General features: G+C 37.1%; 1 protein-coding gene across 1 annotated transcript in view; it reads left to right on the top strand.

The window, feature by feature from the left end:
* Window positions 1–26,180, top strand: part of DACH2 (dachshund family transcription factor 2) — a 990,389-nt gene that overhangs the window by 450,582 nt on the left and 513,627 nt on the right. The window contains exon 3 of the mRNA XM_021683434.2: window positions 10,193–10,305. Coding sequence (XP_021539109.2) covers window positions 10,193–10,305 — 113 coding nt within the window. The remainder of the gene's footprint in view (window positions 1–10,192; window positions 10,306–26,180) is intronic.

Below are 26,180 nucleotides of genomic sequence, written 5' to 3'. Positions count from 1 at the left end.
TGCCCTGTTCCTGACCTTAGGGGGAAAGCTCTCAGTTTTTTCCCCATTGAGAATGATATTTGCTGTGGGTTTTTCATAGATGGCTTTTATGATATTGAGGTATGTACCCTCTATGCCTATACTCTGAAGAGTTTTGATCAAGAAAGGATGCTGTACTTTGTCAAATGCTTTTTCTGCATCTATTGAGAGGATCATATGGTTCTTGTTCTTTCTTTTACTAGTGTATTCTATCACATTGATTGATTTGCAGAGTTGAACCAACCTTGCAGCCCAGGGATAAATCCCACCAGGTTGTGGTGAATAATCCTTTTAATGTACTGTTGGATCCTATTGTCTAGTATTTTGCTGAGAATTTTTGCATCCATGTTCATCAGGGATATTGGCCTGTAATTCTCCTTTTTGATGGGGTCTTTGTCTGGTTTTGGGATCAAGGTAGTGGTGGCCTCATAAAACGAGTTTGGAAGTTTTCCTTCCATTTCTATTTTTCAGAACAGTTTCAGAAGAACAGGTATTAATTCTTCTTTAAATGTTTGGTAGAATTCCCCTTGGGAGCCGTCCGGCCCTGAGCTCTTGTTTGTTGGGAGATTTTTGATGACGGCTTCAATTTCCTTAGTGGTTATAGGTCTGTTCAGGTTTTCTATTTCTTCCTGGTTCAGTTTTGGTAGTTGATACATCTCTAGGAATGCATCCATTTCTTCCAGATTATCTAATTTGCTGGCATACAGTTGCTCATAATTCTTTGGTGTTGGTTGTGATCTCTCCTCTTTCATTCATGATTTTATTTATTTGGGTCCTTTCTCTTTTCTTTTTGATAAGTCTGGCCAGGGGTTTATCAATCTTGTTAATTGTTTCAAAGAGCCAGCTCCTAGTTTCGTTGATCTGTTCTACTGTTCTTTTGGTTTCTATTTCATTGATTTCTGCTCTGATCTTTATTATTTCTCTTCTCCTGCTGGGTTTAGGCTTTATTTGCTGTTCTTTCTCCAGCTCCTTTAGGTGTAGGGTTCGGTTGTGTATTTGAGACCTTTCTTGTTTCTTGAGAAAGTCTTGTATTGCTATATACTTTCCTCTTAGGACTGCCTTTGCTGCATCCCAAAGATTTTGAACAGTTATGTTTTCATTTTCATTTGTTTCCATGAATTTTTTAAACTCTTCTTTAATTTCCTGGTTGACCCATCCATTCTTTAGTAGGATGCTCTTTAACCTCCATGTATTTGAGTTCTTTCTGACTTTCTTCTTGTGATTGAGTTCTAGTTTCAAAGCATTGTGGTCTGAAAATATGCAGGGAATGATCCCAGTCTTTTGGTAACAATTGAGACCTGATTTGTGACCTAGGATGTGATCTATTCTGGAGAATGTTCCGTGGGCACTAGAGAAGAATGTGTATTCTGTTGCTTTGGGATGGAATGTTCTGAATATATCTGTGAAGTCCATTTGGTCCAGTGTGTCATTTAAAGTCTTTAGTTCCTTGTTGATCTTTTGCTTAGATGATTGTCCATTTCAGTGAGGGGGGTGTTAATGTCACCCACTATTATTGTATTGTTGTCAATGTGTTTCTTTGCTTTTGTTATTAATTGGCTTGTATAATTGGCTGCCCCCTTGTTAGGGGCATAGATATTTACAATTGTTAGATCTTCTTGTTGAATAGACCCTTTAAGTATGATTTGGTGTCCTTCCTTTATCTCTTATTATAGTCTTTGGTTTAAAATCTAATTTGTCTGATATAAGGATTGCCAGCCAGCTTTCTTTTGGTGTCCATTAGCCTGGTAAATCGTTTTCCACCCCCTCAGTTTCAATCTCGAGGTGTCTTTGGGTCTAAAATGAGTCTCTTACAGACAGCATATCAATGGGTCTTGTTTTTTATCCAATCTGATAGCCTGTGTCTTTTGATTGGGGAATTTAGCCCATTTACATTCAGGGTAACTATGGAAAGATATGAATTTAGTGCCATTGTATTGCCTGTAAGGTTACTGTTACTGTGTATTGTCTGTGTTCGTTTCTGGTCTATGTTACTTTTAGGCGCTCTCTTTGCTTAGAGGACCCCTTTCAATATTTCTTGTAGGGCTGCTTTTGTGTTTGCAAATTCCTTTAGTTTTTGTTTGTCCTGGAAGCTTTTTCTCTCTCCTTCTATTTTCAATGAGAGCCTAGCTGAATATAGTATTCTTGGCTGCATATTTTTCTCATTTAGTGCTCTGAGTATATCATGCCATTCCTTTCTGGCCTGCCAGGTCTCTGTGGATAGGTCTGTTGCCAATCTAATGTTCCTGTCATTGCAGGTTACAGATCTCTTATCCCAGGCTGCTTTCAGGATTTTCTCTTTGTCTCTGAGACCCGTATGTTTTACTGTTACATGTTGGTGTGTTGACCTATATTTATTGTTTTTGGGGGGGCTTCTCTGTGCCTCCTGGATTTTGATGCCTGTTTCCTTCCCCAAATTAGTGAAGTTCTCTGCTATAATTTGCTCCAATATACCTCCTGCCCATCTCTCTCTTTCTTCTTCTGGGATCCCAATTATTCTAATATTGTTTTGTTTTATGGTATCACTTATCTCTCAAATTCTGCCCTCGTGATCCAGTAGTTTTTATCTCTGTTTTTCTCAGCTTCTTTATTTTCCATCATTGGTCTTCTATATCAGTAATTCTCTCTTCTGTCTCATTTGTCATAGCAGTTAGAGCCTTATTTTTGATTGCACCTCATTAATAGCGTTTTTGATTTTGACTTGGTTAGATTTTAGTTCTTTTATTTCTCCAGAAAGAGTTTCTCTAATGTCTTCCATGCTTTTTTCAAGCCCATCTAGTATCTTTAAAATCGTCATTCTGAACATTAGTTCTGTCATCTTACTAATGTCCGTATTGATTAGGTCCCTGGCAGTCGGTATTGCCTCTTGTTCTTTTTTTTGAAGTGATTTTTTCCATCTTGTCATTTTGTCTAGAGGAGAATGGATGAATGAGAAAACAAAATGCTAACAAGGGAACAGTGATCCCAGAAAAATATACACTAAACAAATCAGAAGAGACCTTCCAGAAAGTGGTCTCTTTTCTGTTCAGAGAGTTGCTGCTATTCTTTTTTTTGATCTTCTGTTGAGTTCATAGGTGTTCAGAATGGTTTGATCCCTATCTAGCTGAATTCCTGTGGCCAGACGAAATTTAGGTCTCCTACTCCTCCACCATCTTGCTCCTCAGCCACTAAAGTGCCCTTTTTGATAACCATTTAAGAAAATCTATAAATGATGATACAAAGTAAAAGTTAGTGGCCTTTCAGAAAAGCAGCAGCAGTTACAGCAGTTTATACTGAAGCCTTCCCAAGGCAGTGGAGCTTAGGAAAGCATGTCTCCAAGGAACTCTGATACCTTGAAAATGTTTTACAATGAAAGGGTTCTAGGGTTAAATACTATGCTTAGCAGAGATTGAATCAATTCTTCCAGCTGGAATAGAATACTCATTTAGGAAGTAATTGGAGAAAGGGAAGAAATACATATTGGGGGAGATTGCCAGACTAAGGCATTTAGACTTTGTTTTGTATGCAGTCAGGAAGTATTGAAGGTTCTGGAGCAAAAGATGACATAACAAAAGGGAAGTTTCACCAAAATTCACGGCACAGTTTACATAGAATGAATTGGAACAATGAAGCAAACTGTTAAAAATAGCCTGGGCTTGAAGTGATAAGGGCCTGAATTAGGGGGTTAGCAATAGATGGAGATGGAAATCTGCAACACATATTACAATGGAGTAAAAATATTGGAGACTGAAAATGAAAGGAGAGGAAGAGGGAGAATCAAAATTGCCCTCAAGTTTATAGTTTTGGAAATCAAGAGGAGAGCATGCCTGTACTGATGACAAAACAGGAAAAGGGAGGATTGGAGAGTGGGATTTGGGGAGGCATATGTTGAATTTGAAATGTTAATAGAATGTATCCAAAAGTGAATGTTAACTTCTTATCCATTCTCTTAATATCAGAAGTTTTGCATAGTGATATACTCTTTGAATTCAATAATGCCTCTAAAAAAAAAAAAGTTGTATCTGACAGTGATATGATACACTTTAGAAGGGGAAATGTTTATTTAATTTGATTTACTCTAAGATTTACTAAGGTGCATTGATTCCACTGAAGTTAATAGGAATTACACAAGCAGAGAAGAAAGAGGCCACTAAGAATTCAAGTCATATGCCAGTATTTTTGTTATACAATCTTTGTTAATTATATTAAAACCTTTATTAGAATTCAGTCAATTTATGACAAAAAGTAAACTTGTTTAAAGGTGCTAACAACCAGGCCTGGAGCACATTTAATTTAAAAAGGGAGCAGAGTCAAGTAAATGAAGTATAAAATAACTTCACAGTTATACTTTCTATCAAGTGAGTAGTCGACCCTTAAATTGTCTATTACATCAGATTTCTTTTTTTTTATTGAAGGAAAAACAGAAACGCAGCATTAGCAAGGGAATTAACATTATAATTTAAGATAATAGATATAAATAATTCAATTTATCACAATTATAAGATTAATGCATAAATAAATTGCTCTACATAATCCTCAATATTGTAATATGTGGTCCATTAACAAGTGGAGGTTTTTCTTCATCCCTTGAACATCCTTATGTTAAAGATAATTTCCTTAACTTCCCTAATTCGAATGGAATGCTGGTGTTGATGATTTTAACATATCCAAATTTGAGTTTTGGGTTGCCTATAAGAACTGGAAAAGGTATACCTGAAACTACTATGTATCAACTGTACTCAAAAAAAAAAAAAAAAAAAAGAAAAAGAAACTGAAAGAAGAGTAAATGGTAATGGAATATAAATGGTCTTGCTTCTGGTGTTTTTTTTTTTTTGTGTGTGTTGTTATTGTTGTTCTTTATATTGATAGCTCCTAGAGACATGATGAGCCACACTTTAAGTTCCCATGACCAAGGACCGATTGATGCCCAGCTTAACATAAGCACCTTTTTATGAGAGTTACCATAGTGCCCAGGTTCTAGTTATTAGCTTGAAAAATTTCATATATGATTAATGTTATTTGCCCATTTTTCATGGATGAGTTTCTCCCATTTGCTGAATTGGTTGCTGCTGCCTTTGATCTGGTTGGGAATATAATCCAGTGCAATAGTTAGACAAATTATCAGTTTGCCAACACTGAGAGAAGATGGATTCAGGTTGCTGTGAGGTCAGAGTTTGTTTCTCTTCATAAATACTGAAAGGTCAGGTAGAGTTTAACTACCACTGGCATCCCTGAAATGTTGTAATAAATGTCAGGCCTAAGAGATTATTATTAATCCATGATGCAATTAAAAGTTTTACTGTTCTGGCAAGAAGATTCTTATTTAATTTAAAAAGCACATTGAAAGTCAGAGCAGTACTCTCACAGTCAGATAAACAACACCTTCAAAACTAATGTCATTTTTGGCTTCTAATGTGAGTGAAAACATGATGCACTCAGAGATTATCCCAAGGGATTTTAAATATCAGTGATAGCTCTGAGAAGTGAATCCCAGGTCATTGCTAACAGGTCCCACTTTGGGAATCCAATTGCAGTGGTCTTACAAGTGGCTGCTAATGCCACCCTAACTGCCACTATATCTTCAGCAGTTTGCTCAGTTTGTCCCAGAATGTTACAAGTATTTCTTTAAAAGTAGTAAACCAAGCTTTCATTGAAGAGGATAACATGACTTGTGATTCCTAACTAAATCATGTACTGACTATATGATTGGTATGAAATATCCTGAAGGCTCGTCATCACTAACTAATTTATTAACAAGACTTTTATTCTTTGAAAAACAAAATCACTCATCTTACTCAGTTGCTTATTCCTTGATTCATGTACAAACGGATGCTAACATGAGGTAAAAATAACTCTAACAGTGAAATTTCATAATCTTAATGAACAAAGTATTAGCTACTTTATCTGTTACAGCATGGAATAGATATATCATGGAATGTGTCATATCTTTTTGATACCAGAAGACCTACTGAATTCCCTAAGAGGGAGCCACCAACTCTATAAAGTTTATAAACTGAGGTAATGCTCTGATGGTAATCCACTTCAACTGCAGAAATATGAAATACTATAGATATATATTTCAAGTTGGTTTATTCTTTTACCTCAGGAAGCTGAATTATTTTATTTCTTTTTTTTTTAAGATTTTGTTTATTTATTTGACAGAGAGAGACACAGCGAGAGAGGCAACACAAGCAGGGAGAGTGGGAGAGGGAGAAGCAGGCTTCCCGCTGGGCAGGGAGCCCGATGCAGAGCTTGATCCCAGGACCCTGGGATCATGACCTGAGCCAAAGGCAGATGCTTAACTGACTGAGCTACCCAGGCGCCCCTATTTTATTTCTTCTAAAGAAGGTTGCAGAATGAAGGGGGAAATATATATCAGGATAAATTATGTTAAAGAATGACCTGGACCCAGAGAAAATCTTGATTTTTTGGTATAATTTCCCTAGAAACCACCCATTAATTAGGTGTAACCAACTAATGTTCATTCTATAAGCTGAAGCTCTTAAAGATTTAGCTGAGTTATTTAATAAAAGTTTTTCTATTTCTTAGGTTGTTTGTCTTGTACCTTAACAACTTTTGTTTATGGTGTTCATGGATGATACATCCACTGAGTCATTTGGGTGGGAATTTTTTTTTTAAAGCTGTTTTATTTTACAGAGTTAAAATAACTTTGTAATTAAGCAGAAAACAAATAATTGCCAACAAGCAATTATCATTAAATTAAAGAGTAATTACATGGTTATTGGTTCCCTGTTAAATAAAGCATTACTGAAATCAGTAACATAATCAATATTTCAGCAGAGATAGGATGCTGCAGTGATGGACCTTTCAACCTATGCTGATTTAATTGTCATCCAAATAACAGTTTTCTAGTTAAATCACCACATGTTTATTTGTCTTGATTAATATGTAAATATCTGCCTGATGCTAATAAAGCTCTTAAAGATAAGAAGCAGGATCATCTGTTAAGAATGATCTTTTCCAACTTTCTACAGTGTCCTCCATAGTCTTGCATCATGTTGTTAGGCTTGTGTTCTTTGAAAAGAAATGCAGGCATTAAGGAAGGCATGAGATGTGATGACCACTGGGTGTTATATACAACTGATGAATTACTGAGCACTACATCTGAAACTAGTGATGTACTATATGTTAGCTAATTGAATTTAAATTAAAAAAATGCAGGAACTTTAGTGCTAGGAGTGCCTTACTAGAGAGGGTCATTAAGTCTAAAGGTAAAAATAAAACTATCTTCTATTAGTATGGAACTTTATTGAGTATAAAGCACTTTTAGAAATTTGATTCTAATTAATTTATTCTAGGGGTCCAAGTATTCTTTCCAAAAATAGAAACAAAGACATCTGAATGTGATTTTTGCCCACTGATAAATTTAAACAAGTTTGGATATCATACAATTATACCCACTAAAGAGTTAATCAAAACTTTAAACAATAGGTCAGACACACATCTCTATCACTAGACCATAAGCTCTTCAAAGATAGAAGCTGTTCTAGGTATTCACATTATATCAATAAACAAAGAGACCAAATCCATTGCCTTTGTCAAGCTTCAATTTTAACCTCTATAATCCTTATATATAGTACCATGCCAGACACACACTGGTTGGACACTTAGAGCATGTTTGTTTACTGGATGATGAAGTGTTTACTGAATGATTGAATAAGTGATATTGTCACTGCAGATGTGTAACTCCAGGGACCTTTAGTCCTTGAGTGGTTCTTGAAATGGCATAAGATAAGTGACATCTACCCTTCTTTAACCTTGTGCATAGTTGCATCTAACCTTATTTAGCTTTGTACATATTCATATTCAAGTGGATCATATTTTGAAGCTCCTATAATTATTGTGGATTTCAAGACTTAAGAATGATTACCTGATGATTAAATGTTGCAACCAACTTGCTATTCATGTAGTCAAGGAGAATAGAGCGATTTAAGGAATATTTGGAAACTGTAGCAACAGTGAAATATTTCCTATTAACTGAGTTAATTAACAATTTACTGGGCCCTACTGTGTGTAGATACCATGAGAATTGCTCAGGATGCAGTGACAAAATCAGAGATATACACAACCTTCATAGAGCATACATTCTTATTGGGGAGACTCAATCATACCAACCAACCAACTGAAAAAGATGTTAGGATGGTGAATATGGTCCTCTTGGTTTATAAAATATGTAGTAAATACTACCAAGCCATTTATAACATAAGCCATGAATTCTCCAATATAGGTATGATGGTGGGAAATTTTACCAATTTTTTTTCAAATCTTGGAATTTAAGGTAGAACCACCTGAGAAACCTCTAATGCCTCTCAAACCTGAGTCAGCTCATTGGAAAAGAGCTACTTCAAATTGTGAAATTGACCAAGAAATTGGAACAAATCTAGTTAAACCTTAAAGGTTTCAAAGTGCACAGTCACAACTGGCTCATTATATGGAAATAGAAGTTACATCAGGCAGCTTAGTTCTGGAGACAGTCTGAAAGTGATGGTGAGCATGAAGACCACACTGAAATGTTTACATTGGAAAAGTACAAAGTAATAGGGTAGACTTGAATAAAGTTAGTAGCCTTGTATTCTGACTAATGAAAAGACAAAGAAGCACTTAGAAAGTACAGATTTGGTGAAGCTTATTCAACTTCTAATGACTGGATATACACTGATGAACATTGTTCAGTGATCTTGGGATCCTTGACATTTGAAGTAAATAGCTCTTCTCTTATCACTTCCTTAAAAGAGGAAGCCATAAAACAAGGTAAAGGCAAACAGGATAACAATACTGAATTAAATAAAATAAGTTATGGCTCAGAATCAAGTAGAAAGAAGGAAGGGAGAGTCAGTTTATAAAATTGAAACATTTAATGAGAAAAACAGAATCTTTCATGCTAAATTGATATACAATATTGATGTACAATGAAAGTAAATAACACCAGCACAGTGTATGAAAAATGAAATGGGCAATGCTACCTCTGTGTGAGGTTGCTAGAAGTTGTCTTCATTTAAAAAGCTGAGTTTGTCTTACACTGATGGAGCACTTTGCTACTGCAAAATTGATAGAATAAGGTTTAACTTAAACTTTTTTTGTGAACCAAAAGTCATTTTTGGAAATGTTTTCTATCTGAACCTCATACATTTTTGTGGTTTGGGCTATTTAATATAGTGTTTCAGTATTTTGTCAAAAGCCCTATTATTCAGCTTTTAAACTGCATTTTTACTAAAAACCAATAGAAGTATCTTAGGCAACATTAGAAACTAATATTTGAGATATATTGAATGACTTGAGAATAACTTGATCCTAATGTTCAATGACTTATAAATCTCTTCATTTTGGTGACAGCTTCCAAATGATGTAATCAGTACACTGACTGTATTTGAGTCATGGAAGCCAGATACTGACTTTCTATTTTATTATTTTATGGATTAACATTTGCAACTGCAATTCCTGAACTGCTCACACTAAAGTGAAGAATGTGCAAATGGAATAGGTCAGGTTAATGCTATGAGTTTAGCCTCAACTCATCAGTTAGAAACACTAATATATCTGTGAGAAAAGACAGCCTAGATAGCAAAAGTGGCAGGTTTTGTTAGTACAGCCACTCCAAGAGAGTGCACTGCTGGTTATATAGCCTGGTTTAAATAATAGGTAGATTTAAAAAAATCTACTGAGAGTGGGGGTCCTTTGTTCCTGGTGGTCTCCTGGCATCTGTGGAAATGCTAAAAAAAATCACATCATATTCCCCATCTCTTAGCTCTTTACCCCTTTACCTCTCTGTGCAGAGATTTAGTCACTTCACATTCTAGACAATCTGAATTCTGTGAGTCACTATCTCAGGTCTCAGTAGCATGTACTAATAATACTTGGGATCAAATGTAGCTTTAAACAGGAGGTAACTTTGGGTTTCTCACAACAAGCAAGCTGTATTGCAAAGTGCTGCCTTGAAAATGTAATCTAAACTAAAAATTAGTCTTTTATGGTTTTAATTTTTGCCATAACTATGTTGGGAAATTTAGTAGAAAGAAAAGTATTGGTCTTTTGGTAATCAATGAAAATAGTCTTTAAAATAAAATTCTATCACTCTTGGTAATTAAACAAGATTGAGGAGACAAATATAGCAAGTGATGGTATTTCCAAAAAGAGTACATTTTTAACCTGATCTTTGTTTTTGTCTGTTTTTCAACAGTTCCAGGCCTGGCAGGCCTCCTAAGCGTTCTTTGGGAGTGTTGCAGGACAATGTTCGCCTTCTGCCCCATTCAGTCCCCGGCCTTTTATCACCAGGACTTATCACTCCGACAGGTAATAAAATCCATCTGATGATCAGCCTTGTCTGTTCATGCTGCCCAGAATTAGAAATAAGCTAATATTGATCTAACTGCCTTGTCCTTCAGAGCTTTTCAAGCTGTACTAGAGGGTACATTATTGAATTTTTAAAGTATTCAAGAAAACAGTTTTGTTATTCTAGTGACTCAAATAAAATGGACATGACTCTTTAAAAAAAATTGTCATTTCCTTGTAGGAAATCCCTTTCAAGGCCTTATTGTATGTATATTTTTGTGTGCTGGGGGCAGTGATGAGGGGCACTAGCCAAACCAGCCTTGTCTCAAAGCCTTCTGTAGAATCCAGCACATCTGCTCACTTATATGTCTCAATAATATATAGTTTTCTTTGTTTTTAAGGGTTTTGAACATCTGTGTATCTTGTCCAGTTTTAATCTAAGTTAAAAAGTAGAAAGAAGATGTATCCTTGGTAGAGAAGCCTTATGATTAGAAAAGAAGAACATCCAAATGGTCATTGTCTTAAATAATTTAGTGTTTATCAACACCATGATAAGCAGTGATCCCCTAAAAATACCAGTTTCATACTTTAGCATTGAACTTTTTTATTCTCTATAAAAGAACTTAAAAGTGCATGAAATACTTAAAAATAAGCTTAATATTTCTCTAACTGAAACTTTAAAAAATATTAAAGTTATTATATGGTAGAAAATGAAAATGAATTTAATGACAGTGAGATTTTTATTTCTTTAGTCATACAAAATTTTATAAAGCACCTGCTGTATTAGGGTATTTTGTCTAAGGTAATGAAAAATTATATGAGTAGCAGTCCTTGTCAACAGTAGAACTAGAGAGGACATGTAAATTAATAATTGCACTAAAGTGTGATACAGACTATAATAAAAGTACATACCAGGTGCTAAAGATCACAGAGATGGGAGCAACCAAGTCAATTTGGTAAGTTGGGTAATACACAGAAAGATGGAAACTTTGGAGCTATGTTTTGTAGACTGAATGTCAGACAGGAGGAGAATCAGTGAAAAACATTCTAGGCAGAGAGGACTACAGAAAAATAAACACTAATGAGAAAGAGACTAGTGTGTTAGGGGGAATACCAATTAAGTTGAAGACCTAGAGCAGATGTTTGAGGTGGGAGACTCATAGGCAATATGTTTAGTATAAAGGGTAGGGAAAAGCCAACTTGTGAAGCTAGTTTTTTATCAGGTTTCGAAGCTTGGGATTTCCCCTATGGAACAGTGGTTTCCAAAGTGTCTTTCAAGGACTTTCCTTGGGGAAAGTATTTCCAGATTCCCCATTTTTGCTTCAGAATTTTATATATCCTAGTTCACATGTTCAAATTTTTTTTAAAATGCTGTATGGGGTGCCTGGGTGGCTCAGTCAGTTAAGCGTCTGCCTTCCACTCAGGTCATGACCTTGGGGTCCTGGGATTAAGCCCCACATCAGGGAGCTTGCTTCTCCCTCTCCCTCTGGCCCTCCACCTGTTTATGCTCTCTCTCTCTCACTATTTCAAACAAATAAATATAAGAATCCTTAAAAAATAAAAATAAAAAAGCTGCTGTAGGTAAAAAGAACCACTGTTAAGGCTCTGGGGGTTAGAAAATGATTTTTTTGACTAAGTATCTAAAAACAAATTCTGATATAAGAATAAAGTAGTCCTGTGCATATAAAAGAATATTGAGGGGATAATACTGCTGGAAAAATATCTTGGTACTCAATAGATGATAATCGATTTCTTTTTTTTTTTTTTTGATGTAGTGTTCCATGATTCATTATTTGCATATAACACCCAGTGCTCCATTCAGTACATGCCCTCTTTAATACCCTTCACCAGGCTAATCCATCCCCCCCACAACCCTCCCCTCTAGAACCTTCAGTTTGTTTCTCAGAGTCCATGGTCTCTCATGGTTTGTCTCCCCCTCTGATTCCCCCCCTTCATTTTTCCCTTCCTGCTATCTTCTTTTTATTTTTTTTAACATATAATGTATTATTTGTTTCAGAGGTACAGATCTGTGATTCAGCAGTCTTACACAGTTCACAGTGCTCACCATAGCACACACGCTCCCCAATGTCTATCACCCAACCACCCCATCCCTCCCACCCCCCACCACTCCAGCAACCCCCAGTTTCTTTCCTGAGATTAAGAATTTCTCATAACAGTGAGATCATATGATACATGTCTTTCTCTGATTGACTTATTTCGCTCAGCATAATACCCTCCAGTTCCATCCAGGTCATTGCAAATGGCAACATTTAATTCCTTTTGGTGGATGTATAATATTCCATTGTATATATATATACCACTTCTTCTTTATCCATTCATCTGTTGGTGGACATCTTGGCTCTTTCCATAGTTTGGCTATTGTGGACATTGCTGCTATAAACATTGGAGTGCACGTACACCTTCGGATCCCTATATTTGTATCTTTGGGGTAAATACGCAGTAGTGCAATTGCTGGGTCATACGGTAGCTCTATTTTCAACTTTTTGAGGAACCTCCATACTGTTTTCCAGAGTGGCTGCACCAGCTTGCATTCCCACCAACAGTGTAAGAGGGTTCCCCTTCTCTGCATCCCTGCCAACATCTGTCCTTTCCTGACTTGTTAATTTTAGCCATTCTGACTGGTGTGAGGTGGTATCTCACTGAGGTTTTGATTTGGATTTCCCTGATGCCGAGCAATGTTGAGCACTTTTTCATGTGTCTGTTGGCCATTTGGATGTCTTCTTTGGAAAAATGTCTGTTCATGTCTTCTGCCCATTTCTTGATTGGATTATTTGTTCTTTGGGTGTTGAGTTTGATAAGTTCTTTATAGATTTTGGACACTAGCCCTTTATCTGATATGTCATTTGCAAATATCTTCTCCCATTCTGTCAGTTGTTTTTTGGTTTTGTTGACTGTTTCTTTTGCTGTGCAAAAGCCTTTTATCTTCATGAACTCCCAATAGTTCATTTTTGCCCTTGCTTCCCTTGCCTTTGGTGATGTTTCTAGGAAGAAGTTGCTGCGGCTGAGGTCGAAGAAGTTGCTGCCTGTGTTCTCCTTTAGGATTTTGATGGACTCCTGTCTCACATTGAGGTCTTTCAACCATTTGGAGTCTATTTTTGTGTGTGGTATAAGGAAATGGTCCAGTTTCATTCTTCTGCATGTGGCTGTCCAATTTTCCCAACACCATTTGTTGAAGAGACTGTCTTTTTTCCATTGGACATTCTTTCCTGCTTTGTCAAAGATTAGTTGACCATAGAGTTGAGGGTCCATTTCTGGGCTCTCTATTCTATTCCATTGATCTATGTGTCTGTTTTTGTGCCAGTACCATACTGTCTTGATGACAACTTTGTAATAGAGCTTGAAGTGCGGAATTGTGATGCCACCAACTTTGCTTTCTTTTTCAACATTCCTCGGGCTATTCGGGGTCTTTTCTGGTTCCATACAAATTTTAAAATTATTTGTTCCATTTCTTTGGAAAAAGTGGATGATATTTTGATAGGGATTGCATTGAATGTGTAGATTGCTCTAGGTAGCCTTGACATCTTCACAATCTTTGTTCTTGCAATCCATGAGCATGGAATGTTTTTCCATTTCTTTGTGTTTTCCTCAATTTCTTTCATGAGTATTTTATAGTTTTCTGAGTACAAACTCTTTGCCTCTTTGGATAGATTTATTCCTAGGTATCTTATGGTTTTGGGTGCAATGGTAAATGGGATTGACTCCTTAATTTCTCTTTCTTCTGTCTTGTTGTTGGTGTATATGAATGCCACTGATATCTGTGCATTGATTTTATATCCTGACACATTACTGAATTCCTGTATGAGTTTGAACAGTTTTGGGGTGGAGTCTTTTGGGTTTTCCACATAAAGTATCATATCATCTGCAGAGTGAGAGTTTGACTTTGTTGCTGATTCAGATGCCTTTTATTTCTTTTTGTTGTCTGATTGCTGTGGCTAGGACTTCTAATATTTTGTTGAATAGCAGTGGTGATAGTGGACATCCCTGCCGTGCTCCTGACATTAGGGGGAAAGCTCTCAGTTTTTCCCCATTGAGAATGATATTCACTGTGGGTTTTTCATAGATGGCTTTTATGATATTGAGGTATGTACCATCTATCCCTATACTCTAAAGAGTTTTGATCAAGAAAGGATGCTGTACTTTGTCAAATGCTTTTCCTGCATCTATTGAGAGGATCATATGGTTCTTGTTCTTTCTTTTATTAATGTATTATATCACATTGATTGATTTGTGGATGTTGAACCAACCTTGCAGCCCAGGGATAAATCCCACCAGGTTGTGGTGAATAATCCTTTTAATGTACTGTTGGATCCTATTGTCTAGTATTTTGCTGAGAATTTTTGCATCCATGTTCATCAGGGATATTGGCCTGTAATTCTCCTTTTTGATGGGGTCTTTGTCTGGTTTTGGGATCAAGGTAGTGGTGGCCTCATAAAACGAGTTTGGAAGTTTTCCTTCCATTTCTATTTTTCAGAACAGTTTCAGAAGAACAGGTATTAATTCTTCTTTAAATGTTTGGTAGAATTCCCCTTGGGAGCCGTCCGGCCCTGAGCTCTTGTTTGTTGGGAGATTTTTGATGACGGCTTCAATTTCCTTAGTGGTTATAGGTCTGTTCAGGTTTTCTATTTCTTCCTGGTTCAGTTTTGGTAGTTGATACATCTCTAGGAATGCATCCATTTCTTCCAGATTATCTAATTTGCTGGCATACAGTTGCTCATAATTCTTTGGTGTTGGTTGTGATCTCTCCTCTTTCATTCATGATTTTATTTATTTGGGTCCTTTCTCTTTTCTTTTTGATAAGTCTGGCCAGGGGTTTATCAATCTTGTTAATTGTTTCAAAGAGCCAGCTCCTAGTTTCGTTGATCTGTTCTACTGTTCTTTTGGTTTCTATTTCATTGATTTCTGCTCTGATCTTTATTATTTCTCTTCTCCTGCTGGGTTTAGGCTTTATTTGCTGTTCTTTCTCCAGCTCCTTTAGGTGTAGGGTTCGGTTGTGTATTTGAGACCTTTCTTGTTTCTTGAGAAAGTCTTGTATTGCTATATACTTTCCTCTTAGGACTGCCTTTGCTGCATCCCAAAGATTTTGAACAGTTATGTTTTCATTTTCATTTGTTTCCATGAATTTTTTAAACTCTTCTTTAATTTCCTGGTTGACCCATCCATTCTTTAGTAGGATGCTCTTTAACCTCCATGTATTTGAGTTCTTTCTGACTTTCTTCTTGTGATTGAGTTCTAGTTTCAAAGCATTGTGGTCTGAAAATATGCAGGGAATGATCCCAGTCTTTTGGTAACAATTGAGACCTGATTTGTGACCTAGGATGTGATCTATTCTGGAGAATGTTCCGTGGGCACTAGAGAAGAATGTGTATTCTGTTGCTTTGGGATGGAATGTTCTGAATATATCTGTGAAGTCCATTTGGTCCAGTGTGTCATTTAAAGTCTTTAGTTCCTTGTTGATCTTTTGCTTAGATGATTGTCCATTTCAGTGAGGGGGGTGTTAATGTCACCCACTATTATTGTATTGTTGTCAATGTGTTTCTTTGCTTTTGTTATTAATTGGCTTGTATAATTGGCTGCCCCCTTGTTAGGGGCATAGATATTTACAATTGTTAGATCTTCTTGTTGGATAGACCCTTTAAGTATGATTTGGTGTCCTTCCTTTATCTCTTATTATAGTCTTTGGTTTAAAATCTAATTTGTCTGATATAAGGATTGCCAGCCAGCTTTCTTTTGGTGTCCATTAGCCTGGTAAATCGTTTTCCACCCCCTCAGTTTCAATCTCGAGGTGTCTTTGGGTCTAAAATGAGTCTCTTACAGACAGCATATCAATGGCTCTTGATTTTATCCAATCTGATAGCCTGTGTCTTTTGATTGGGGCATTTAGCCCATTTACATTCAGGGCAACTATGGAAAGATATGAATTTAGTGCCATTGTATTGCCTGTAAGGTTACTGTTACTGTGTATTGTCTGTGTTCGTTTCTGGTCTATGTTACTTTTAGGCTCTCTCTTTGTTTAGAGGACCCCTTTCAATATTTCTTGTAGGGCTGCTTTTGTGTTTGCAAATTCCTTTAGTTTTTGTTTGTCCTGGAAGCTTTTTATCTCTCCTTCTATTTTCAATGAGAGCCTAGCTGAATATAGTATTCTTGGCTGCATATTTTTCTCATTTAGTGCTCTGAATATATCATGCCATTCCTTTCTGGCCTGCCAGGTCTCTGTGGATGTTTCTACCATTGTAGGTTACAGATCTCTTCTCCTGAGCTGCTTCAGGACTTTTTCTTTGTCTCTGAGACTCGTAAGTTTTACTATTAGATGTCAGGTTGTTGACCTATTTTTTATTGATCTTGAGGGGCGGTCTCTGTGCCTCCTGGATTTTGATGCTTGTTTCCTTCCTGAAATTAGGGAAGTTCTCTGCTATAATTTGCTCCAATATTCCTCCTGCCCCTCTCTCTCTTTCTTCTTCTGGGATCCAAATTATTCTAATATTGTTTCGTCTTATGGTATCACTTATCTCTCGAATTCTGCCCTCATGATCCAGTAGTTGTTTATCTCTCTTTTTCTCAGCTTCTTTATTTTCCATCATTTGGTCTTCTATATCACTAACTCTCTCTTCTGCCTCATTTATCGAAGCAGTTAGAGCCTCCATTTTTGATTGCACCTCATTAATAGCCTTTTTGGTTTTGACTTGGTTAGATTTTAGTTCTTTTATTTCTCCAGAAAAAGTTTCTCTAATATCTTCCATGCTTTTTTCAAGCCCAGCTAGTATCTTTAAAATCATCATTCTGAACCTTAGTTCTGACATCTTACTAATGTCCATATTGATTAAGTCCCTGGCAGTCGGTATTGCCTCTTGTTCTTTTTTTTTGAAGTGATTTTTTCCATCTTGTCATTTTGTCTAGAGGAGAACAGATGAATGAGAGAACAAAATGCTAACAGGGTAACAATGACCCCAGAAAAATATACACTAAACAAATCAGAAGAGACCTGAAACCAGGGGAAAAGAAAGGGAAAGAAAGAAAAAAGAAAAAGGAAAAGAAAACGAAAAAGATAAAAATAAACAAAGAAAGAAACAAAAAACAGAATATGGTCAAATATGATCAGGCTGGAGCATCAATCAGTCCCACACACTAGATTTTGGGCATATTTTCTTCCATTAGAAGAAAGTGCCTCCCAAAATTTTAAAGAAAGAAAAGCTTATATATGTACAAAAATAATGGTAAATATGATGAAGGGATGGAATATGAGTGTAAAGATGAAAATTGTAAAGGGTTTTATAAAAGGAATTGATAAGATAAGAAGTTTGCTGAAAAAGGAAAGAACAGGATTTTTTTTAAAAAATAGGAGGGCATGTGATCAGGAAGGAGACTAGAACAAAGCCATACACTAGAGATTTAGGGTATATTTTGGTCTGTTAGAGGAAACTGTGTCCCAAAATTTTAAGGAGAGAACAACTTATATATAGATATACCAAAAGTGATGTTAACTAATATGAAGGGATAGAATATGACTCTAAAACTGAAAAATAAAAAAGATTTTTTAAAACAGGGATTGATAAGGTGTTGGTTGAAAATGGGAAAAAGAAAAATTAAAAAAAGAAAAAGGAAAAGAAAAAAAAGAAAATTAAAAAAATTAACTTTGAAAGACTAAAGAATATTGGGAAAAAAGCCATGAATTCTATGTGCTGTATTCCCCTAGTGCTAGTGTTCTGCCTTTCTCATTGATCAGTAAACTTGGTCTTGGCTGGCTGTTCTTGCTGATATTCTCGGGGAGGGGCCTGTTGCTGTGGTTCTCAAATGTCTTTGCCAGAGGTGGAATTGCCCCGCCCTTGCCAGGGATGGGCTAGGTAATCTGCTCGGGTTTGCTCTCGTAGCTTTTGTTCCCTGCAAGCTTTCTGTACAACTTTGGAGGATGGGAGTGAAAATGGCAGCTTCCCAATCTCCACCCCAGAGGAGCCAAAAACTTGGGGCCCCACTGCTCAGTGAGCCCCCAGAGAAAAGCAGTCAATCACTCCCGTCTCCCCGGTCTCCGGCCACACTCCGTGCTCACCTGGCCTGTGACCAAGCATTTCTATCTTTGGCACATGACCCCGTGTGGAGTCTCTAAACCCAGCAGATTCCTGCAGTGCACTCCTGTGCCACTCCTCCCGGGGAGAAAGGGGAGTCTCCCCAGATCTGCCGCTTGTTGGGTCCCTGCTGGTAAAGCAGTGGCCCGACTGTGCTATGGATCACAGTTTATGGCAGCCCTGAGCTGAGAGCCCACTCCTCAGATCTGTCTCTGCAGCCGGCTTCCCTGTTCCAATTCCTGGGAGCTCTGCCACACTCAGGCACCCCTGGTCTTTCTGTGACCCCGAGGGTCCTGAGACTACACTGTTCCAGCGAAGTTTCCACCCCCCGCTTAGCCACTAAAGCGACATCCCTCAGCAGATCCAACTTCTAAAACTTCTGATTTTTTGCTCTGCTGCTCTATCACTTGCCAGTAGGGCCTGATGGAGGTCCCCTCCCCTGCCACCTATCTTCCAGAATATCGCCTCAGATTCACTTCTCCATACATCCTACCTTCTAGAAAGTGGTCACTTTTCTGTTCAGAGAGTTGCTGCTATTCATTTCTTTGATCTCCTGTTGAGTTTGTAGGTGTTCAGAATGGTTTGATCCTTATCTAGCTGAATTCCTGGGACCAGATGAAATTTAGGTCTCCTATTCTTCTGACATCTTGCTCCTCCCCCTGATAATCTATTTCTTAACTTACAAAATACATTGACAGAGCCTAGAAATAGTACCATATAAATAATTAGATCCATGTTCTGATTTTGAGGGAATGTGTAGATGAAAGAAAAAAAAGATTTAAAGACTGCCTTGAAGTTAATGTACTCTTGAGTAAACTTTAGTACCTTATCTATTGAGGAAAATCTGTAATATATATTAAGTTTATATTATATACCAGGAGCTAAGTGTTGTGTGTGTGTGTGTGTGTGTGTGTGTGTGTTTTAAGTTTCTGTCAAGATTTTATTTAAATTCTAGTTAGTTAACATATAGTGTAGTGTTAGTTTCAGGGGTAGAATTTAGTGATTCATCATTTGCATTTAATATCCAGTGCTCATTACAATAAGTGCCCTCCTTAATGCCCATCCCCCAGTTACTCCATCCCCCCACACCTGCCCTCCAACAACCCTCAGTTTGTTCCCTATTGTTACGACTCTCTTATGGTTTGCCTCCCTCTCTGTTTTTATCCTATTTTATATGCACTTTAACTAATCTTCATTGTAGACTTACGGATATTGTCTTCATTTTTCAAGTGAGCAATTTATGGCTCACTGAGTTTAAATTAATTACATAAGGTCACAAAGCAATTGAGTGGCAGACCTGGGTTTCAAACACAGGTCTTTTGAACTCCAGAGCCCATACTCTTTCCTCATCATCACAATGTCTTATAGTATATGTAAGAACTCATTTTGAGGCTTTCACCTCCTCCTAATTTACTTGGATTATGTATTTCCCCTTCCTTGGCGCCTCCTTCCTTGGATTAAGGCTTTGGCCTTCCCTCCTACAACTTGGGTTTATGTCAATGAGAGACATTGAAAGAAAAATCCTCAATTCTTAACCCTTTGCTTGTGCCTAGTATGAGATGATAGAGATAGATAAGGTATTGAGTGGGGAAAAGCATGAGTACTTCTGTCTAAAAGATGGAAAGTAGAAAAAAAAACAGAAACAGGAGAAGGAGGAGGAACATGGCCAGAACTATATTAATTCTTCTCCTTAATTTACATAATTTTATTTTACATGCCCAAGAATATCCTACTTACCTATTGTCAAATATAAGAAGAAAACTGCTCTGTAAAACCAAGTAGAAATAATTCTGGAATTATGTATTATTTTGGATTAGACATACAACTTCACTCCTCCATTCACAAAGATAATTGAGAATTGATTCCCAATTTAGTTATCAGAAAGTTTCATATTTGACATTATACTTCCTAAGCATTCAAACTTAACTTTCGTTAATTTTATTTAAAAATAATTTTGAAGAATTCACTTGATATATTTTTTAAGTATTTAAATTCCAGTTGATATATTTTTTGTAGTTCCAAGTTTTTATTTAAGATTTTATTTATTTATTTATTTTAGAGAGAGATTGAGCACCTGAGTGGCAGGAGGGGCAGAGGTGGGGAGAAGAAGAGAGAGAGAGAATCTCTCAAGCAGACTTGGCACTGAGCATGGAGCCTGACTCAGGGCTTGATCCCATGACCCTGAGATCACAACCTGAGCCCAAACCAAGAGCCGGATGCTTAACTGACTGAGCCACCCAGGCACCCCGCAAGTTTTTATTTAAATTCCGGGTAGTTACAGACAGTGTAGTATTAGTTTCAGGTGTAGAATTTAGTGGTTCATCACTTACATACAACACCCACTGCTTATCAAAAACAGTTGATAATTTTAATATGGTCTGTAAGGGTTGAGATTTATCCATTTTTCTCCCAAATGATTATTGAAATGTTTCACAGTATTTTCTGGTTTCAGGAGATTGTGTCTCAAATATATATTTTTTAATAAAGAAAGATATTATAGAGCTGTGTATAATTTTACATACAACTGACTAATTATTGAAAAGTGATTGCTGGTACCTCCTGCTTCTGAGTCATATATGAGGAGAAGCTCCTCTCAACCCTTCTAAATTGGCCTAAGTAATGGAACTTGTTATTTTTTTAATTTAAATTCAATTTGCCAACACATAGCACATCATTAGTATTCGACAATTTATCAGTTGCATGTAACACCCAGTGCTCATCACATCCCATGCCCTCCTTAATGTCCATCACCCAGCTATTCCATGCCCCCACATCTCCCTTTCAGCAACCCTCGGTTTGTTTCCCAGAGTTAAGAGTCTCTCATGGTTTGTTTCCTTTTCTGATTTCTTCCCATTCAGTTTTCCCTCCCTTGACTTATGGTCCTCTGTACTGTACTGTATGGTCCTCTGTACTGTACTGTACTGAAAAAAGAAACTGTCTTTTTTCCATTGGATATTCTTTCTGCTTTGCTGAAGATTAGTTGACAATAGAGTCGAGGGTCCATTTCTGGATTTTTTATTCTTTTCCATTGATCTATGTGTCTGTTTTTGTGCCAGTACCATGCTGTCTTGATGATCACAGCTTTGAAATAGAGCTTGAAGCCAGGCATTGTGATACCTCCAGCATTGGCTTTCTTTTTCAACATTCCTCTGGTGTTTCAGGGTCTTTTTTGGTTCCATACAAATTTTAGGATTATTTGTTCCAGCTCTGGGGAAAATGTCGGTATTTTGATAGGGATTGCATTGAATGAATAGATTTCTCTGGGTAGTATAGACATTTTAACAATATTTATTCTTCCAATCCATGATCATGGAATATTTTTCTATCTCTTTGTGTCTTCCTCCATTATTTTCATAAGTTTTCTGTAGTTTTTAGAGTACAGATCCTTTGCCACTTTGGTTAGGTTTATTCCTAGGTATTTTATGGTTTGGGGAACAACTGTAAATGGGCTCAATATCTTAATTTCTCAGTCTTATTGTTAGTATTTAGAAATGTAACTGATTTAATTGATTTTGTACCCTACCATGTTGCTTAACTGCTGTATGAGTTCTAGTAATTTTGGGGTGGAGTCTTTTGGGTTTTCCACATAAAGTATCATGTCATCTGTGAAGAGAGAGAGTTTGACTTCTTCTTTGCCAATTTGAATACCTTTTATTTCTTTTTGTTGTCTGATTGCTGAGGCTAGGCCTTCTAGTACTATGTTGAACAACAGTGGTGACAGTGGGCACCCCTTTCATGTTCCTGCCATTAGGGGAAAAGCTCTCAGTTTTTCCCCATTGAGAATGATATTTGCTGTGGGCTTTTCATAGGTGGCTTTTATGATATTGAGGTATGTTCCCTCTATCCCTACACTGTGAAGAGTTTTAATCAAGAAAGGATGTTGTATTTTGTCAAATGCTTTTCCTGTATCAATTGAGAGGATCATATGATTCTTGTCCTTTCTTTTATTAATGTGATGTATCACATTGATTGATTTGCAAATGTTAAACCACCCTTGCAGTCCAGGAATAAATCCCACTTGGTCATGATGAATAATCCTTTTAATTTACTGTTGGATCCTATTGGTTAGTATTTTGGTGAGTATTTTGGCATCCATGTTTATCAGGAGTATTGGTCTGTAAGTCACCTTTTTGATGAGGTCTTGTCTGGTTTTGGGACAAGGTAATGCTGGCCTCATAGAGTGAGTTTGGAAGTTTTCCTTCATTTCTATTTTTTGAATCAGCTTCAGTAGAATAGGTATTATTTCTTCTTTAAATGTTTGGTAGAATTCCCCTGGGGAGCCATCTGTCCCTGGACTCTTCTTTTTTGGGAGGTTTTTGATTACTGCTTAAATTTTCTTTCTTGTTATGTGTCTGTTCAGATCTTCTATTTCTTCCTGTTTCAGTTTTGGTAGTTTATAATTTTCCAGGAATGCATCCATTTCTTCTAAATTGCCTAATTTGTTGGCATATAGTTACTCATAATATGTTCTTAAAATTGTCTGTATTTCCTTGGTGTTGGTAGTGATCTCTCCTCTTTTATTCATGATTTTATTAATTTGGGTCCTTTCTCTTTTCTTTGTCATAAGTTTGGCTAGGAGTTTATCAAACTTATTAGTTCTTTCAAAGAGCCAGCTTCCAGCTTCATTGATCTGTTCTACTGTTCTTCTGGTTTCTATTTCATTGATTTCTGCTCTAATCTTTATTATTTCTCTTCTCTTGCTTGGTTTAAGCTTTATTTGCTGTTCTTTCTCCTGCTCCTTTAGGTGTAAGGTTAGCTTGTATATTTGAGGAGATTTTTCTAATTTTTTGAGAGAGGCTTGTGTTGCAATGTACTTCCCTCTTAGGCCTACGTTTGCTGTATCCCAAAGGTTTTGAATAGTTGCGTTTTTATTCTCATCAGTTTTCATGAATTTTTTAAATTCTTCTTTAATTTTGTGGTGGACCATTCATTCTTTAGTAGGATGTTCTTTAACCTCCAAGTATTTGAGTTCCTTCCAAATTTCTTCCTGTGATTGAGTTCAAGTTTCAAAGCACTGTGGTCTAAAAATAGGCAGGAATAATCCCAGTCTTTTGGTATCAGTTGAGATATGTGTTGTGACCCAGTATGTGATCTATTCTGGAGAAAGTTCCATGTGCACTCGAGAAGAATGTGTATTCTTTTGCTTTAAGATGGAATGCTCTGTATATATTGGTGAAGTCCACCTGGTCCAATGTGTCATTCAAATCCCTTGTTTCCTTGTTAATCTTCTGCTTATATGATCTGTCCATTGCTGCGAGTGGGGTGTTGAAGTCCCCTACTATTATTGTATTATTATCTATGTGTTCCTTTACTTTGGTTATCAATTGCTTTATATAATTGGCTGCTCCCAAATTAGGGGCATATGTATAATTGTTAGATCTTCTTGTCGGATAGACCCTTTAAGTATGATATTGTGTCCCTCTTCATTCCTTACTACAGTCTTTGGTTTAAAATCTAAATTGTCTGATATGAGGATTGCTACCCCAGCTTTCTTTTGAGGTCTATTAGCATGGTAAATTGTTCTCTACCCCCTCACTTTCAGTCTGGAGGCATCTTTAGGTCTAAAGTGAGTCTCTTGTAGATAGCATATGGATGGGTCTTGCTTTTTTATCCAATCTGAAACCCTATGTCTTTTGGTTGAGCATTTAGCTAATTTGCATTCAGAGTAACTATTGAAAGATATGAATTTAGTGACACTATATTAATGATAAAGTCCCTGTTTCTGTAGATTGTCTGTTTCTCTTTGGTCTATGTTACTCATGGGGTCTCTCTCTTTGCTTATAGGATCCCCTTAACTTTCTTGCAGGGCTGGCTTGTTGGCCACATACTGTTTAAGTTTCTGTTTGTTCTGGATGCTCTTTATCTCTCCTTCCATTCTGAATTACAGCCTTGGTGGATAAAGTAGTCTTGGCTGCATGTTTTTCTCATTTTGTACCCTGTATATATCATGTCATCACTTTCTGGCTTGCCAGGTCTCTGTGTTTAAGTCTGATGTAAGTCTAATGTTCCTACCTCTTTAGGTTAGGAACTTATTGTCTCGAGGTACTTTCAGGATTTTCTCTTTATCTCTGAAATTTGCAAGCTTCACTATTATATGTTGGGTTGTTGATCTATTTTTATTGATTTTGGGAGGGGTCTTCTCTACCTCTTGGACATGAATGTGTTTTTCCTTCCCCAGATTAGGGAAGTTCTCAGCTATGATTTGCTCAAATACACCTTCTGGCCCTCTCTCTATCTTCACCCTCAGGCACCTCAGTAATTCTGATGTTGGTACATTTTATGGCATCATTTATTTCTCAAAGCCTTTGTTCATGGGCTATTAGTTGTTTTTCTCTCTTTACCTCAGTTTCCTTTCCATCAATTTGTCTTCTATGCCCCTGACTCTCTCTTCTGCCTCATTTACCTGAGCTGTTAGAGCATCCAATTTAGACTGCATCTCAGTTAGAGCATTTTTTATTTTGGCCTGGTTAGATCTCATTTCTGCACTAAGAGATTTTCTAGTGTCTTTTTTGCTTTTTTTCAAGGCCAGCTAGTAACTTTATAATTGTTATCCTGAATTCCAGCTCTGACATTTTACTTATATCCCCATCTATTAGGTCTGTGACAGAGAGTATTACCTCTGGTTCTTTCTTTTGTTGTGAATTCTCCTTCTAGTCATTTTGCCCGGAGATGGATGAACACTTAAGCAGAATCAAAAATATCAATGACATTCCAAGCAAAATATACACTAGAAAAATCCGAAGAGATCAGAAACCCAAAAAGAAAAGGAAAAAAAAAAACCGAAGGGGGTGAGGAGGGAGTATATAATTTCACTGAGTGGATAAAACAGGGTGATCTAGTTAGTCCTCAGTGTATTTTGGTCTGTGGGTTAGAAGACATTAAATCCCAAAATTGTGAAGAAGATAAAACTTATTTTTTACAAAAACAAAATTGAATAGAGTGAAAAGAAGGCAAAAAGGAAAAAATATACCTATAAAATGTAAATGTAAAAAATGAAAGTTAGAAAAAGACTTAAAAACAAAGAGTTGATGAAAGAAGAAACTAGTTGGAAAAAAGAAAAAAAAATAAATGGAAAATTTTAAATTGAAAGATAAATGAATCATGATAAAAAAAAAAAAACCCTTGAATTCTATACACTGTTTTCCCCTAGTGCTGGAGTTTTATAGTCCTGTGTGCTCCATAAACTTGGTATGTTCCTCTTAGTCTTCTGGGGGAGGGGCTGCTGTGCTTCTCAGGTGTCTTTGCTTGGGTGGAGTTGCACTGCCTCTTGCCAAGGGGCCAGGCTCAGTGTAAGCTGGTCCTCTGTATGGCTTTTGTTCCCTGAATGCCTTCTGTGCTTCTTTAGAGGATCAAAATAAAAATCGCTGTGCCCCAATCTCCAGACCCAGAATGGAAAGATCGTGGTCCCCTCTCTTCCATAAACCCTCAGGGATAAAAGGTCTTCACTTCTGTGTGTGCCAAACTCTGTATCCACATCGATCCTTCTGAGGGAAGGCAGAGTGTCCCATGTTACTGCGATTTGTAGGGCCCTGGCATGGAGAGAAGTCACTGAGTCATGCATGCACCCACTCTGTCCCTCCCAGGGGGAAGTGGAGGTTCGCTCACTACCATCCTTTACAGGGGTCCTGTCCCGAGAGCTGTTGCCAGGTCATGCATGCACCTGCTCCACCCCTCCCAGGGAAAGTGAAGGGACCCCGAGTTCCTGTCTTTGCCTGGTCTCCATGGGAAAGCAGTCACCCAATACAGCCGTGGCTCCTGGTTTATGGCAAACTAAGCTTAGAGCCCCCTCCCGGACTCACTGATAGTAACCAGTATAAG

The sequence above is a fragment of the Neomonachus schauinslandi genome, chromosome X (genome assembly GCF_002201575.2).
Source record: "Neomonachus schauinslandi chromosome X, ASM220157v2, whole genome shotgun sequence".
Taxonomy (NCBI): domain Eukaryota; kingdom Metazoa; phylum Chordata; class Mammalia; order Carnivora; family Phocidae; genus Neomonachus; species Neomonachus schauinslandi.
The sequence above is the reverse complement of the archived record's forward strand: the minus strand, read 5'-3'. Positions and strand labels throughout refer to the sequence as shown.